The following is a 17,154-nucleotide window of genomic DNA, read 5'->3' as shown; positions in this document are numbered from 1 at the left end:
AGACCTGCTTGGCTTTGATAATAATATACATAGTTTTTACCATGTCATGGCATATTGTCTGATGGTTTTTATAATATTAAAGTCTAAAATATGTATTTTAAGAATCGGAGCCAAATTGAATTTAGCAGATTTCTTTTTTACTAAATTGAGGCTAAATATAAAATCCTGGTAAACTTAGAATCTATAATGAACATGTGCTGTTTTTCTCTGCTTTTATCCTAAAGAACACCATTATAATTTTAAGAAACTTTTTAGACTACCCTTGATACAAGCTTAGATCTGTGAGACTGTTGAATATTTTTCAGTGGGAGAGCCTGAAAAGCATTTTGGGTCTTGGTCTAGCCCAAGGCAACTCTTTGCTATGTATGAGATTTTAGACCAATCACAACCTCATTGCATTTTAGTTTACTTATCTCTAAAAGTTAGATATGAACGAAGTATTTCTGTGCTGCTTCTGTCTCTCAAATTTTGTGTTATTTTGGGATAAAGAATGTATGCATATTTTTACTCTTATATTATTCCCAGTTCTGAAAAATGTCTATTAATTTGGGCTGTATGTTATTTTTTAACATTCTCCCAATAATGGATTCAGCATGGCTTTTCTGAGTGATGGTGGCAGTTCTTCTCTGAGCCCAGGCTACCATACAGTCTTCTGGGTCTAGATATGATATTTTGTCTTTCCCTTTTCAAAGACACCACAGTGTGTGAATTCAGGGAAAAGTAAATCTTACCTCACCCTGCAGAGCTGTGCTCTGGGGTCTTGGGGGTCCACCTTTTAGCAGTGACCTTTTAAGTACTGAATAGTTGTCCAACAGTTCACTTCCGTAGCAATGAGCTTTTCCCTTTTTTGCACAATTTCAGCATCAGTTGCAGGAAAACAGCATGTATACCTTTATTTTAAGTTTCAAAGCTTGCTTGAAAAAATAAAAGTTTATTTGCTCTTGAAATTTCGAAGGCTGTCTTTACTCGTGTGCCAGAATGATTGGGCTTTATAAATTATGTCATTTGTAAGTGGCAGCTTCAGTATATATTTATGAAGTGTTACTGTGAACCCAGTTAGGCAACAGAAAAGAAGTGTAGGTTGTGACAAGAAGACCAAGATATACTTCCTAGAGTAATTAGTAGTTTTTATTCCTTTTACATGATTGAATCCTCCCAGGAGTAGCAGCCTGTGTGCAGGTAGATGTATTAGTTCGTTTTCACACTACTAGTAAAGACACCTCGAGCCTGGGAAGAAAAAGAGATTTAATTGGACTTACAGCTCCACATGGCTAGGGAGGCCTCAGAATAATGCAGGAGGCAAAAGGCACTTCTTACATGGCAGTGGCAAGAGAAAAATGAGGAGGAAGCAAAAATGGAAACCCCCGATAAACCCATCACATCTCATGAGATTTACTCACTACCATGACAACAGTATGGAGGAAACCACGCCATGATTTAAATTATCTCCCACTGGGTCCCTCTCACAATACATAGGAATTATGGGAATACAATTTAAAATGAAATTTGGGTGGGCACACAGCCAAACCTTATCATTCTGCCTGTGTACCCCCCAAATCTCACATCCTCACATTTCAAAACCAATCATGCCTTCCCAACAGTCCCCCAAAGTCGTAACTCATTTCAGCATTAACCCAAAAGTCCACAGTCCAAAGTCTGATCTGAGACAAGTCCCTTCTGCCTATGAGTCTGTAAAATCAAAAGCAAGCTAGTTACTTCCTAGATGCAGTGGAGGTACAGGTACTGGGTAAATACAGCAATTCCAAATGGGCGAAATTGGCCAAAACAAAGCGGTTACAGGACCCATGTAAGTCCAAACTCCAGTGGGGTAGTCAAATATTAAAGCTCCAAAATGATCTTCTTTGACTCCAGGTCTCACATCTAGGTCACACTGATGGAAAAGGTGTGTTCCCATGGTCTTGGGCAGCTCCACCCCTTTGGCTTTGCAGGGTACAGCCTCCCTCCCAGCCAATTTCATGGGCTGGCATTGAGTGTGGCTTTTCCCAGTGCATGGTGCACACTGTCAGTGGATCTACCATTCTGGGGTCTGGAGGATGGTGGCCCTCTTCTCATAGCTCCACTAGGCAGTACCCCAGTAGGGACTCTATGTGTGGGCTCTGACCCCGCATCTGCCTTCTGCACTGCCTTAGAAGAGGTTCTCCGTGAGGGCCGGACCCCTGCAGCAAACTTTTTCCTGGGCATCCAGGCATTTCCATACATCTTCTGAAATCTAGGCAGAAGTTCCCAAACCTCAATTCTTGACTTCTGTGCACCCGCAGACCCAACACCACGGGGAACCTGCCAAGGCTTGGGGCTTCCACCCTCTGAAGCCACAGCCTGAGCTGTATGTTGGCCCCTTTCAGCCACCGCTGGAGTGCCTGGGACACAGGACACCAAGTCCCTAGTCTGCACACAGCACAGGGACCCTGGACCCGGCCCATGAAACAACCTTTTCCTCCTGGGCCTGTGATGGGAGGGGCTGCCATGAAGAACTTCTGACATGCCCTGGAGACATTTTTCCCATGGTCTTGGGGATTAACATTAAACTCCTTGCTACTTACGAAATTTTCTGCAGCCAGCTTGAATTTCTCCCTGGAAAATATGTTTTTCTTTTCTATCACATAGTCAAGCTGCAAATTTTCCAAACTTTTATGCTTTGCTTCCCTTATCAAACTGAATGCCTTTAACAGCACCCAGGTTACATCTTAAATGCTTTACTGCTTAGAAATTTCTTCCACCAGATACCCTAAAACATCTCTCTCAAGTTCAAAGTTCCACAAATCTCTAGGGCAGGGGCAAAATGCCTCCAGTCTCTTTGCTAAAACATAACAAGAGTACCTTTGCTCCAGTTCCCAACAAGTTCTTCATCTCCATCTGAGACCACCTCAGCCTGGACCTTACTGCTCGTATTGCTGTCAGCATTTTGGGAAAAGCCATTCAACAAGTCTCTAGGAAGTTCCAAACTTTCCCACATTTTTCTGTCTTCTTCTGAGCCCTCCAAACTGTTCCAGCTTCTGCTTGTTACCCAGTTCCAAAGTCGCTTCCACATTTTCAGATACCTTTTCAGCAACACCCTACTCTGCTGGTACCAATTTACTATATTAGTTTGTTTTCATGCTGCTGATAAAGACATACCCAAGACTGAGAAGAAAAAGAGGCTTAATTGGACTTATAGCTCCACATGGCTGGAGAGGCCTCAGAATCATGGTGGGAGGTAACAGGCACTTCTTACAGGGTGGTGGCAAGAGAAAATGAGGAGGAAGCAAAAGCGGAAACCCCTGATAAACCCATCAGATCTCATGAGGCTTATTCACTACCACAAGAACAGTATGGGGGAACTGCCCCCATGATTCAAATTATCTCCTATTGGTTCTCTCCCACAACACATGAGGAGAATGGGAATTATGGGAATACAATTCAAAATGAGATTTGGGTGGGGACACAGCCAAACTATATCAGTAGGTAAGGTAGATGTTAATCCTATTTACCAGAGGAAACTGAGGCTTGGCAAGGCTAAAGGACTTCGTTAAGAAGGCAAGTAGCTGGATAGACTCTCAAACGCAGGCTCCCTGGCTCACTTGGCTAATACTCTTTCTACCATAGCACACACATAAGACCATTAAATTGTGTTGTGTACCGCAAGTATTCATGGTTTAGGAATTCAGGGAGGAGAAAAGGATTATGAAGTGGAGTAGACAGCTAAGGCTTTGCAGAGAAAGACCTTAAAGACTAAAGGAAGAATCTAAACTTCTTGATGAATACATAGAGAATTCCAAGTTATGGGGAATCACAGGGGTTATTTTAAGGAAGGAATAATTTTGTTGTCTAAGTTTGTTAATAGAAGCCATTAATTTGTCTCAATGTCTCAAAGAGGCCCTGATGGGTGCACTTTTGCAAGATTCGAGTTCCTTTGTTAGATGTGTGCTTGCCATGCTTGTAATGCCAGATGGATACTTGATGGACCCTTATTAAATTGGCTCCTAGCATTTGATTTTTTCCTATTTTAAAGCCGATTGTCTATATACCTGTTTCAGTACCAGTACCATGCTGTTTTGGTTACTGTAGCCTTGTAGTATAGTTTGAAGTCAGGTAGCGTGATGCCTCCAGCTTTGTTCTTTTTGCTTAGGATTGTCTTGGCTTTACGGGCTCTTCTTCAGTTCCATATGAAATTTGAAGTAGGTTTCTCTAGTTCTTTGAAGAGAGTCGGTGGTAGCTTGATGGGAATAGCATTGAATCGATCAACTACTTTGGGCAGTATGGCCATTTTCATGATATTGATTCTTCCTATCCATGAGCGTGGGATGTTTTCCCATTTGTTTGTGTCTTCTCTTATTTCCTTGAGCAGTGGTTTGTAGTTCTCCTTGAAGAGGTCCTTCACATCCCTTGTAATTTGAATTCCTAGCTATTTTATTTTCTTTGTAGCAATTGTGAATGAGAGTTCACTCATGATTTGGCTTTCTGATTGTCTATTATCGGTGTATAGGAATGCTTGTAATTTTTGCACTTTGATTTTGTATCCTGAGACTGCTGAAGTTGCTTATCAGCTTAAGGAATTTTTGGGCTGAGATGATAGGGTTTTCTAAATATGCAATCATGTCATCTGCAAACAGAGACAATTTGACTTCCTCTCTTCCTATTTGAATGCGCTTTCTTTCATTCTCTTGCCTGATTGCCCTGGCCAGAACTTCCAATACTATGTTGAATAGGAGTAGTGAGAGAGGGCATCCTTGTCTTGTGTCAGTTTTCAAAGGGAATGATTCCAGTGTTTGCCCTTTCAGTATGATGTTGGCTATGGGTTTGTGAAGCTGGAACCCATCATCCTCAGCGAAGTAACACAGGAACAGAAAACCACAACCACATGTTCTCACTCATAAGTGGGAGCTGGACACAGGGAGGAGAACATTACACACTGGGGCCTGTCATAGGGTAGGGGGAAAGGGGAGGGAGAGCATTAGGACAAATACCTAATGCATGAGGGGCTTAAAACCTAGATGATGGGTTGATGAGTGCAGCAAACCACCATGGCACATGTATACCTATGTAACAAACCTGCATGTTCAGCACATGTATCCCAGAACTTAAAGTAAAATAATAAATAAATAAATATTTCTTAAAATGTTGATTATCTCTTGAGAGATTATGTGACTCTTCCTCCCATCAGAGAGAACTAAAATAACACTTTGGCTTCTGTCTGTCCCTGTGGTTCTCAGGGAGTTTCCTATCTTGGCTGACTTCCTGTGCTGGGCAAGGGGGAAATGAAGAACCTAGGTGAAAAGCCTTTGTTCATCTCCCTTGGGCCTCAGCACTCCACTGAGAATATTTCTTTAGAGTTTTCATACCCATTTCAAGATGTTGAGGATTCCTTTGGCTGTTTTCCTAACTCTGCTGGAGAGGGTTTGAGGGGAGGCCTTGGGTCTGAGGCCAAGGAGGTCCCCTTTTCTTCCTGACCTTCTGCCAGAACTCCCGTTTGGTGTGCGTGTCTTCTCGACACTCTGGGCATTACCGGTGGCAACTGAAGTTCTTTACGGTGGTTTTTAAGTGGTCAGAGATGTACTTTGGTTTTACATTTCTCTGGAGAATGCCCATCTTAATCTCCTTGCCCATCCAAATTGTTTTACAGCCATTTTCATTGTCAGTGGTATTTTCAGCAGGTTTGTTTTCCATTAAGCCATCTACACGTTACTAGGTCTAAGGAATATTTTTGAAGATATTGAGCAGACATTGATTGAGCATCTTCTGAGCCCTGGGCATGTAGATCTATGGGTACTTAACATTGTAGCTGCTTCACATTCACTCATAAGCTCTTAGGGGAGTCTAGACAGACACTTAGTCACAGGAAGGTGTGACAGGGAAAGTTCTGTGAAGGGAACACCCAGTTTGTTTGCAAAGTCTGGAATATCTTTAAAAGCTGTTGTTGCCACTTGATTGGTTGTTAAATGGACTGAAAAACTGAGAGTGGACTCCCAGAGTAAGATGGGATTCTTTCTAAAGTAGGATATGGGCCAGCCCAAGCATCGTAGTGAGCCCCTGCCCCGCCACATCTCTACAAATATTTTAAAAATTAGCCAGATACAGTGCCATGCACCTGTGGTCCCAGCTTCTGCAAGGCTGAGTTGGGAGAATCACTTCAGCCCAGGAGATAGAGGTTGCAGTGAGCCATGATTGCACCACAGCACTCCAGCCTGGGCAATAGAGTAAGACCCTGTCTCCCCCTGACAAGCAAAAGATTTTGGGATTCAGTAGAAATGAGTCCTGTAGGAAAAGGGGCAAGGAGTAGGATAGCCTTGATGAAGTCAGCTTGAAAAATCTTTTCTCAAAATAGATTCTTGATTGGAGGATTTCCTGGAGCGTTTAACATCCTAATGCATACTGCTGTCCCCAGGAGAGATTACAGTATGCATTCCTAGGCTTATTTGGCTATATTTTTTAAAAAAACTTGGAAGATTTTATCAGATTATTATTTCACAAAAACATACTCAGGGAAATAGCATTTCAAGCCCTTAAATCTCCAGATCTTTGCAACAGTCATCATTTGAGAAAAAAAAAATTAGCCCACTGGTAGATAGAGTTTTTTTTCATAGTGAGATGTAGTGGACAGTGGCTACTGGATATGACAGATAATTTGAGGAAGAAAAACAAAAGGATATGGGTACCCACATACCCATTTGAAAATCACTGCTTTTAGAGCTGGGTTATGTTTCATGAACTTTCAGATATGATTTCTTAAATATCAACAACAACCCTGTGAAGGAAATACTTGATTATTATCTTCATTTTAGAGGTGAATAAGCTGAAACTCACATAATGGATTATGTATGGGAGATGCTGAGAGTCAAACTGTGGTCCATCTTCTGCCAAAGGCCACATTTCATTAGCTATTATTATGCTTTGTTAAGGAGTTTGTTAAGGTCTCTTATTTTTAACTTTTCTTGTTTTTCATTTTGTATGATTGTTATAAAAGTAATATATGCTTATTAAAGAAAAATAGGTGGAGAAAAGTAGAAAATACCTACAGAACCATCATTAAATATAACTCCAGTTAATATGTGATATATTTCTTTCCAGTTGTTTTATACAATATTATGTAAGTTGAATATCCCTTATCCAAAATGCTTGGGACCAGAAATGTTCTGGATTTCAATCTTGGGGATACTTTGGAATATTTCCAGGATGCACTCAGTTGAGCATCCCGATCCAAAAATCTGAAATGCTCCAATGAGCATTTTCTTTGAGTATCATGTCAGTTCTCAAAAAGTTTAGGATTTTGGAGCATTTTGGATTTTGAATTTTAGCATTAGGGATTCTCAGCCTGTGTACCATAGTTAGCCATAATTACAGTTATATGTATTATATATACACGTTATACATGTATGTTTCTATTTATGCACAAATTTATAAAATTTTGAATCCTACTTTAGAATCTTCCCTACAGATATGCATTTGGTTATTTTCACATAGTAAAGTATTTTAATAAGTACATCCACTGAACTAGAACTCAGAAACTTAACTTGTAACTCTTCTATGCCGACTGCTACTTGGCCATGGGCAGGTTTCTTGACATTTCTAGAATTCAGATTCTTCATTTGTAAATGAAGCTGTGCTTCAACCCAAGCAGCGGCATTTGTAGATCTTTTATACATTTGGGACCTAAGCACATATGGAAGAGGGGATTCACTGATTTTTTTTTTTTTGAAAAAAGAATTAAACCAGTTGATTTTGAAGCTCAGCAATTCTATGAGTTGCTGTATGTTAATGTACGTTTTTAAACATTCTTCACAAGGTAGAGTAAGCAAATATATTTTATTCTTTTAAATTATCTCAGGAAGCATGTAAGGACAAAGAGAATACCTGGTCTCTTGACCAGGTTGAAAAGTGTCCAAAGCACTGCCAAATTGCTTCTTAGAAAATAGACCATTGGAAATTATATAAAATAGTCTCCTTTGACAACATCTATTTTCAGATCCAATTTAATATGTGTCACAGAAGACTAATAACCAGGAAATCAGTGGTCCCTGAAATGAATAAGTTTGAAAACTATTAAGTTTACCAATAACTGGTTTTCTACTTTCCTTATGTATATAAGGCTTTGCATTTTGAGAGGGGTAATTTGGAAGTACAGTATCTTGATATCTTCTCTTGCTTTCACAGAAGGAAGAATCCTGCTCAGAAATGAGGTGAATTAATGCTTGGGCACTCAGGAACCCTGGACAGCTACATGAGGTGTTTAAAAACTGCCCTGACCATCTTGCCAAACAAGTCTCTGCTCATGAGGCCCCACAGGATGAACGCGCCGAGGCAGGACAGTGTCCTGCCCTGTCGGAACAGTGACTGCTGACCTGCCAAGAGTGAGCTGGGGACTGCCTGCTGTCTGCCAGTACAATGAAGGAAGTGGTTTATTGGTCACCCAAGAAGGTGGCAGACTGGCTGCTGGAGAATGCTATGCCAGAATACTGTGAGCCTCTGGAGCATTTCACAGGCCAGGACTTGATCAACCTAACCCAAGAGGATTTCAAAAAACCCCCTTTGTGCCGAGTCTCCTCTGACAACGGGCAGCGGCTCCTGGACATGATAGAAACCCTGAAAATGGAGCACCATTTGGAAGCACACAAGAACGGCCATGCCAACGGGCACCTCAACATTGGCGTAGACATCCCCACCCCCGATGGCAGCTTCAGCATCAAGATTAAACCCAACGGGATGCCAAATGGGTATAGGAAAGAGATGATAAAGATCCCCATGCCAGAACTGGAGCGCTCTCAGTACCCCATGGAGTGGGGCAAGACTTTTCTGGCCTTTCTTTACGCACTTTCCTGTTTTGTTCTCACCACAGTGATGATCTCGGTCGTCCATGAACGAGTACCTCCTAAGGAGGTGCAGCCTCCACTACCGGACACATTTTTTGACCATTTTAACCGGGTGCAGTGGGCCTTTTCTATTTGTGAAATTAATGGCATGATCCTTGTAGGACTCTGGTTAATTCAGTGGCTGCTCTTAAAATACAAGTAAGTCAAGTAAAAGCTCTAAGATTCAATGGTTATGGGATTTGCACTCCAAACATCTAATTATTATTTATAAATGAAATTTATCAACTTGTTGGGATCAAAACATTCTAATTTTTTTTTTTTTTTTTTTTTTTTTTTTTTTTTTTTTTTTTTTAAACACATACCCTGTTGGACTAACTTACTGTCTGGAAGCTTTAAAAGAAAATGCTGTTCGTTGCCTCTTTTATGCAAGATTCATACAGAATGATGAATAAGACCGTTAGAGATGATGCTCTGTTTTCACTTGATAAGAAAGAAAACTCTCAGACATCTTCACACAGTACAGGCTATTGAACAACAGATCAACCACCTAGTCTTGGTTGGTGTTACTAACCCATTAAATAAATGACAGTTGGCCTAAGCACTATAAATTGGCTGCATAGCTTTTCCCACACAGAGTCAGATATCTGGAGCCTTAGCAATATATATTTAAAGATGTTTCACACAGAATTCAGAACACCTCCTCCAGAGTGGCTTGGGTTGTTGGGAAAACAATACCCTCAGGGTATGACTTTGGGTACGTGGGATGTGGATGGACCTAAATGGATTCCCACCTTCTACTACTACTACTTAAAGCAACATGTGATTGTTCCATTCAAATTTCTCAGAGTGTTAAGTAGGCAACTCCCACTTAGTTTCAGGTGTATCCAAGGTGGCTTTCACATCCGAAGCTGTAAACTCAGCATGGACCCCCTCAGACAGGCTATTTACTTGGGTTGCCTACATTGTCCCTTCACTGATGTTTGATCTTCTCCTTAGTTAAAGGAACACCTTATGGTTTCCATGAATGAGGGTTGGAAATTGGTTTGTTAAAGAGCTGAGTTTCTGTCCGGTGGAATGTGTTTCATGATCCACCACGTGGTTAAATATTAAGGAATTCATCTTACAGCAAGAAAACAAAATGCACACCGAGAGTTCATGCTGAATGTTCTTTGACAGAAATGATAAGGTTTTTCCTAGTATGTTTTATAAGGACTCTTTTTTTTTGAACCTGATAAATTATATACCTGCAAATTGAAATAAAAGCAGTTCCTGACACTTTCCCAGGAATGGATGGTCTTAACTGGTATAAAGAAAGCCATTTAACTGATCAGTGTTTATTTACAGACAGATTGACAGTCCTAGAGTTCAAGGTGAATCTGAAGTAGAATTGATGGTCTGGGCTGCATTTAATTTGGTGGAAGACCTTTTTGTTGTTGTTGTTCCTTTAGTTTTAAGAGGATAATAAACAGGAATAGGCTTTAGAAATACAAGATGCTTGGAGTTTATTAAGTGTATTATTTTTGCTGCCAAACTTTAGTTCTGCTTTTGCCTTTTTGACTTTTAAACTTTTTTCCTAAAATCCCATTGGAACAAAATGCCAGTACTGTACAAAGGCAAGGTCAACTCAAATTATGCTTCCTGGGTTTTCCCTGATGTTTGTTGTTTTGTTTTTGTAAGTTTGCTGCTTTTCCGGTTTTTTGTCAAAATTTTTATATTCAAGCAAATAATTTACTGCCCCAGAATATAACTTTGAGTAAATCTTAACAGTTGCAAATCTGAATCTTTCACAGAACTGTGACTTTTAAGTAATTTTATTCTTATAAAGTATCCTCTTAACCATAAAACTAATTTTCTTGAAGTATATTAATAATTACAATTTTCCCAACAGGGAGTTTTCCTCAAATCTGTTTCTCTTTAAGCTTTATGATTTTGTGTTTTCCTGGTACTTATTGCCAATACTGTAGTCATTTATATATTTAAATTGCTCAAAGCAAGAAGCCAGTTGATTTGACAAAATTAACTCAGTGCTGGAACGCAGGCAGCCTGGGATCTGGCCTCAGGTATGTCCAACTTGCTGAGTGGTTTGGGTGGATCCTTACATCTCAGGAGCCTTGTTTTTCTCACAAAATAATGGCGTCTCAGTCTAGATGATTTCTGTTGTCATATACAACTACATTTTATTTGATTCTAACATAATTGGATGGGCCAATTATCTTTGAATTTTATTAGCTTCAGAGCATTTGTGTCCAGAATGCATCCAACTAAGTCCTTTCTAATTTTCACCTCTGGTGGGGTAGGGATGTGGGAAATGAAAGCAGAGTTGTCATGATCATCCTAAGCATCGTCCACCCTGTCCTTCTACTGGGGTCCATTGCTGGCTTCCTGTCTCTCTCCTTGTGACCTCACTTCAGTGTATTTGGCCCACCAGACAGGTAGGAGGAGGTAGGAGGTAGGAGGTAGGAAGAAACATACAGATAACATATCAAGCAGTGAAGATGGATAAACTACCTTTTCCTGGCTCTCATAGAGAAGGTTAAAATCTTTTGTAGTGTCAGAGGAACCCTTTGTTTCTAGTTATTTGGTTATTGCAATATAGCAGTTTTATTTATCTGGCATTTCGGAGAAATTGATCCTTCTGTTTATGGGATATTCTTAGCAGAGAGTTAACTTCTCCCTCTTTTTGTACTTGACTCTTCTGAGTGTTGACCCCATCCCCAATCTCCACTAGGAGGTGTGCCACTTAGGAGCTTGTTTTATATGACTTCTCCAAATTAAGCCTGTTTGGCCAGTAATTCCCAACAGGATACTTCTACTTTGATTTTAAAAGTCCTGGATCCCTTAAAAAATCAGTCCTTCCTTCTTATTTCGGTATCTTCTACTTTTTAGAGAAGAATCATGGGATGAAACTGTGGAGGATCACTTAAGAAATGAGATCACTGGAATTTGGCCAAAAAATCCCAACAACAACAAAAAATCCGTTTAACCAAATGTTTGAGGTGCTGGAAAATCTTAATCTTGAATTTGTGACATTGTGACATTTGGTTCTATCTTTATGTTGTAAACAATTGTCCTTTACTATTAAACATAGGTTTTGATTTTTTTTTGTACTTAAATTTTTTCCTCCTTTCACTCTTAATGTCTCCCCTGCATATCTGTATGAATATATGTTTATATATATATACATAAATCCACATGGGATTTCCATAACCTCTCAAAATGGAAAGCAACAATAATGCCTATCCTTGAGAACATTTTTGGTTTTTAAAATTGTAAATAATGTTGTCTCCCCATTTAGAATTGGACTTTCAAGCCACTGACTAGGAAAAAATCCTGGGAAATCTCTGCATTTGTGTCAGACTTCACTGCAAAACAGGTATCCCTTGTTTTAAGAAAGCATGATAAAGAACATATTAAACTTACAGATTTGATGAAGGCTGAAGATGTAAGAATTTTTCATGCATGGCTAAATCATGGCTAACACAGTGGCACCTATGTGTGATACGTGTGGCTCAGCTCTACTGGGACATGGTGAACACCTGAGGAAGTGGCTTTCTTAGCCAAGGAGCAGGACTACAGAGTTTCCAAGTCACCAGATAAATTATGACTTAGCGTAGTGGTCATAGGTTCCTCAAACTCAACTTACGTAAAACCAGATTTACTATATTTTTCTTCCAACTTTTTCTTCCTTCTCTCTGGCCAGTGGCATTTCCTAGAAACCTAGAACTCCTCAGTTCCTTTTATCCAGATAGTCACTAAGTTCTTTCGGTTCTAATTTTAGATCCATCTCTTCTTTCCATTTCTGTTTAGAACTCCATAGTGGGTGCCCAGATGGAGAAACAGCTCCTTAGCCTGAAGCTCAAGGGCCCTCAGCATCTGGTCCCAATCTCTTCTGCCTTATCTCTAGCTACTCCACTCCACAGTTTTCCTCAAACACGTTAAGCCCATATCACATTTCATTCTATTAGTTGTATATATGTCTCCTTCATTGCTAAATTGTAAGTTCCTCAAGGGGAAGAACTAGATTCTATTCATCATTCACCTTTCTATCCCAGTGCCTAGCACATAGAAAGTGCTCACCTAAAATTCATTCATTCATTCATCTAGTATTTATTGAGCAGTATACCATATTCCAGGCACTGAGAGGCCCTGGGGATGCTGCACTGAGCAAAGGATCCCAATGCTTTCGTGAAGCTTATATTCTGGCCAGTGTAAGGGAGGCAGTAAATGAATACATGATATTGGCTAGTGTGATGGAGAAAAAGCAGTACAAAGGACTAGCGAGTGTTGGAGAGAGTGGGGGAGAGGCTGGTATTTTAGACTGATCAGAAAGCAGAGTCCTCTGATTAGATGATGGTTGAGCAGACATCTAAATTAAATGAGACAATACCATGCATGTGTTTGGGAAGAGTAGTTGATGCAGGAGACACAGGAAGTGCAGAGTTCTGGCACTTACCTGAGGAATGGTCAAGGGCCCATGTGGCTGAGTTAGCTGGGAGAGAACCCTGATGCAGGAGGTCAGTGAGGTGTTAGCCTTGTGGGCTGTGGATGGATAAGGAGTTGGGATTTTATTTCAAGTGTGGCAGTAAGTCATTGGGGAGAAGGATATGAAAAACCTGGTGTTTTAAAAGAATGAAACTGGCGTTTAAAAGAATGTGGCTGCGTTACAGAGATTAGGGAAGCAAGAGTTGAAGCAGGGGGCCTGGTTGAGATGCCATTGCAGGCTGGGCGTGGCACTCTAATCCCAGTACTTTGGGAGGCGGAGGCAAGCAGATTACCTGAGGTCGGGAGTTCGAGACCAGCCTCACCAATGTGGAGAAACCCCATCTTTACTAAAAATACAAAATTAGCCAGCGTGATGGCACTTGCCTGTAATCCCAGCTACTCGGGAGGCTGAGGCAGGAGAATCGCTTGAACCCAGGGCATGGAGGTTGCGGTGAGCTGAGCTCGCGCCATTGCACTCCTACCTGAGCAACGAGTGAAACTCTCAAAAAAAAAAAAAAAAAAAAAAAAGTTATTGCAGTAGTCCAGGTAGAAGATGATCATGACTTAGATTCAGTTAACATTTGTTTAGTGATGCATTTTGTGGAAGGGTAATGAGAAGGGCCGAACTCTTTCTAGAAGCTGTGACACTTAGAGCGTCTCATCTTTTATAATGACAGGGCTGACTCCTGTTGCAGTATCTTTCTGATATGAGGTTTTTGGGGGTCTCTGTGAATCCCTGATTTGTATATGGAATTTAGTGGGGAAATAGCATTTACTAATTTGGGGAAATCTCCAACTTGGTTTGAATATATTTTATTTCAGAGCAAAGTCAAGTCAGGTGTGTATCTTGATATGTGTTTTCTACCATAGCTTCTTTTGGGTCAGACATTTGCCTAAAAGGAATAGCATAAGACAGTTGCATAAGGAGAAATTAAATGTCACAGGGTATATGAGTCGGTTGGTGGTGAAAAGATCTGAAGAAAGAAAAGAAACCATTGGACAGTTGGGTTATGGGTTGGGGTCAGGGGTAGAGAGAACTCAGCGGTAAAACATTCTAGCATAAACAGTCGCATTGATTTGTAGTGAGGCTGGTGAAATGGAAATGGTCACTTAGTGGGTGACAATTTTCTCTGAAAATTGATCCCATGCCAAAAGGGAAGGAAGTAAAGAAGAAAAATGATGACCACAGATCCTGCTTGGGACCTGCCATGACATCAAGTTTTAGAACTGTTTCTAGGGGCTTTGTTAATCCTGCAGGAAGGAACAGGTACAACTTTCCAGTGTGGCTTTTCTAGGATTGTATGCTGAGAGAACTAGGATGGATTTTTAGAAGTTTACTAGCATTCTGTATTTAATGTTTGGAGGTCACTTTGGGGAAGAGTTTTCTTTTCTTTTCTTTTCTTTTTTTTTTTTTTTTGTTTTTTAAACTTTGCTAAACCTTTGTGGGGCCTTATTTGTTAAGTGGGTATCTGCCAACATAAGAGATTTTATCTATAGCATTTTCCTCTCTTCTGTGAATGGAATCTAATTTCCAAGGACATAATCTTTGTACTGATTGGCAGTTGCTTTTGTCAGATGCTAATCTGATTGTTTTTGGTTTGTGTTTTATTCAATAGACTAGATTCTCCACTAACATTTATCTTTCATTTTACCCTATTTTAATTCCATCAGAGTTTCTTTATTAAGTTGATTGAATCAAAGTACTTAACTCCTCTTCGCTTCCCAAAGGTAGTTTATGACCCACAGATACTGTCAACAATTTTTCTCTTGTTTTTATGTCTTCGATGGTTGTGATTGAAGTTCTTAAAAGCATTTGATACAGAGAGCATTTGATATGAAGTGGGGGAGAGTGGGGGTTTCTATTCAATAGAATTTATTTTCTGAGTTCCAGAAGAGCCTTTTCTTAAGGTCATTTCACTTTATTATATATTAGTCTTATACTGTAGATTGTAATGGTAGTCTGTAATGCAACTTCAGAACATTTTTATGTTTAGTTGTTTACCAGAAATTATTGGAGACTGTATGCTAGGGATATAGCAGCTAGCAAAACGGTTGAATGGGGGTTATAGTCTGGGAAATATTTGTTCTCAGAGTGACATCTCAGTTTTGAAAATGTGTTGTCTAAACTCCATCCATGTATGAAACTCAGGATAAAATTCCCTCATATTACTGGTGCTTTTTTGGATACTTACCCATTATTTAATTCCCTGATAAGCTGTAATAGTTCTCTCCAGCAGTGAAGCAAGGTAAGTGCTCAGGGATTACCTCTTTCCCTCCTTTCTATTCCCTCCACACATGTAGCTGCATCAATTATGTGCTTACTCAAAATCTGTTTTGTTGTGTTCCTTTTAATCCATGTTGTCAAAAATTATTATCCTATTCAAGAGGCAGGTTCCAAACCAACTGATTTTAGAGTAATAAGCATTAATGTGTATTGTATCATTTGATACAATCAACTCTTAAAACAAGTAGTGTTATTCTCCTCTCTCAGTGAAGAAAATTGAGACTTGGAGAAGCTATTGACTTGCCCAGCATCGTACAGTGGCATATTTTGGGCACTGAAGGCTCTTCAATATGCATCCAGTCTGTAAATTTCCTGGTATTATAGGCACCTGTCCTCTGGAGATGTATTTTTTTTTTTTAACAGATTTAGTGTCGTAGATGCCACATGCATAGGACAGATAGAATAAAAACAAATGAGTTTAGTTTTTAAATTATAAATTTTATGTATTGGGTTCCATCTGGGAGACGTACATGTGTTTCAGGATGGATCTGCCAACTCTGATAGCCGTCCATTTTTGCAATTGCCTGTAGACTGTAGAAAATGCCCTTAGCTCTGTCGTAGCTCTGGAACCTCCTAAGTGTGGAATGGGCCCTACTCACTACTAACCTGACAAAGCTTCATTTGCTACCAACTTCAGTCACCTTTCTGCACTTAAGACCACTGACTAGGCATGCCGAACCTTATACTTTTTCTTTCTGTTTCTAGTACATTTTCTCTCCTCTCTTGATTCTGACCTATTATCTATCTAGACTCAGAGCCTGAGCTGAGATCCCATTTTCTTTCCTTTCCTGGGGACCTTCTCTGACCCCTTTTCTTCCCAGATCATCTGGATCTCCTAGCCTCTTGCAGGCCTCGCTATGCCTTCTCTGTCATCTTTTTGTTTACCGAGGGCATTTTTTTGGAGTGGGGAAGGACACTCTAGAGGGTCGATGATGGACTTAGTCCCAGATTGTGCCTCGTCTCTCATTCTCATGTTAGTGAACTTTCGTGCCTCGTCTCTCATTCTCATGTTAGTGAACTGATGGTCTTCTTTGCTTCTACCTTTTCTAATTTTTACAATTTTAGGTCCCATGACCTAAATACTGGACTGAGTCATAGGAATTATAGGGAAATTGTAGATTTTTCTCTAAATTTAGTAATCCCATCTATTTGACTTGTAGGCAGATTAGAGGATAAGGATAAACAAAAAAACAAACCAACTTATCATCTCACTGGAGATAAACAATGCTCATATTTGGGTTCATGTAACTTTTTATATTTTTCTGCATGTGCTCATAAATGAGTAATGTGTGTACACGTGTATTTTTAAGTGGTGTCATTTTGGCCTTCTCTTTTACAGCATGCCCAAGGATTGTCTGTTTTCCTCCTCTCAGCAAACCATCATGGATGTCTGTCTAATTACTCATGATCTGATTTAGAAGTCACCACATCCTGTCAGTCCCACCAGCCTGTCAGTGACGTGGCTGTGGTGGTGAAGCATGTGGTTATACTCAGTCTTACACTGGAAGATCATTCTTGATTTAGATCCCTGCTGACTGCGTGACTTTGGCCAAGTTACTTGACTATTGTAGTAGCGTTGTTTCC

General features: G+C 40.1%; 1 protein-coding gene across 38 annotated transcripts in view; it reads left to right on the top strand.

Moving 5' to 3' along the window:
• The window catches only part of SGMS1 (sphingomyelin synthase 1), a 313,746-nt gene that overhangs the window by 267,219 nt on the left and 29,373 nt on the right, over positions 1–17,154 (top strand). For 32 of the 38 annotated variants that reach the window (XR_012417915.1, XR_012417916.1, XR_012417913.1 and 29 more), the window contains one exon: positions 8,149–9,002. The exons of the other annotated variants lie outside the window; for them this stretch is intronic. Coding sequence is in view for 28 of the 32 variants with exons in the window: in XM_065521104.1 (XP_065377176.1) it covers positions 8,380–9,002 (623 nt within the window). In the remaining 4 variants the exon portion in view is untranslated. The remainder of the gene's footprint in view (positions 1–8,148; positions 9,003–17,154) is intronic. 38 annotated transcript variants of the gene reach the window in all.

Source organism: Macaca fascicularis, chromosome 9 (genome assembly GCF_037993035.2).
Source record: "Macaca fascicularis isolate 582-1 chromosome 9, T2T-MFA8v1.1".
NCBI lineage: Eukaryota > Metazoa > Chordata > Mammalia > Primates > Cercopithecidae > Macaca > Macaca fascicularis.
This window is presented reverse-complemented; position numbering and strand designations above follow the sequence as displayed.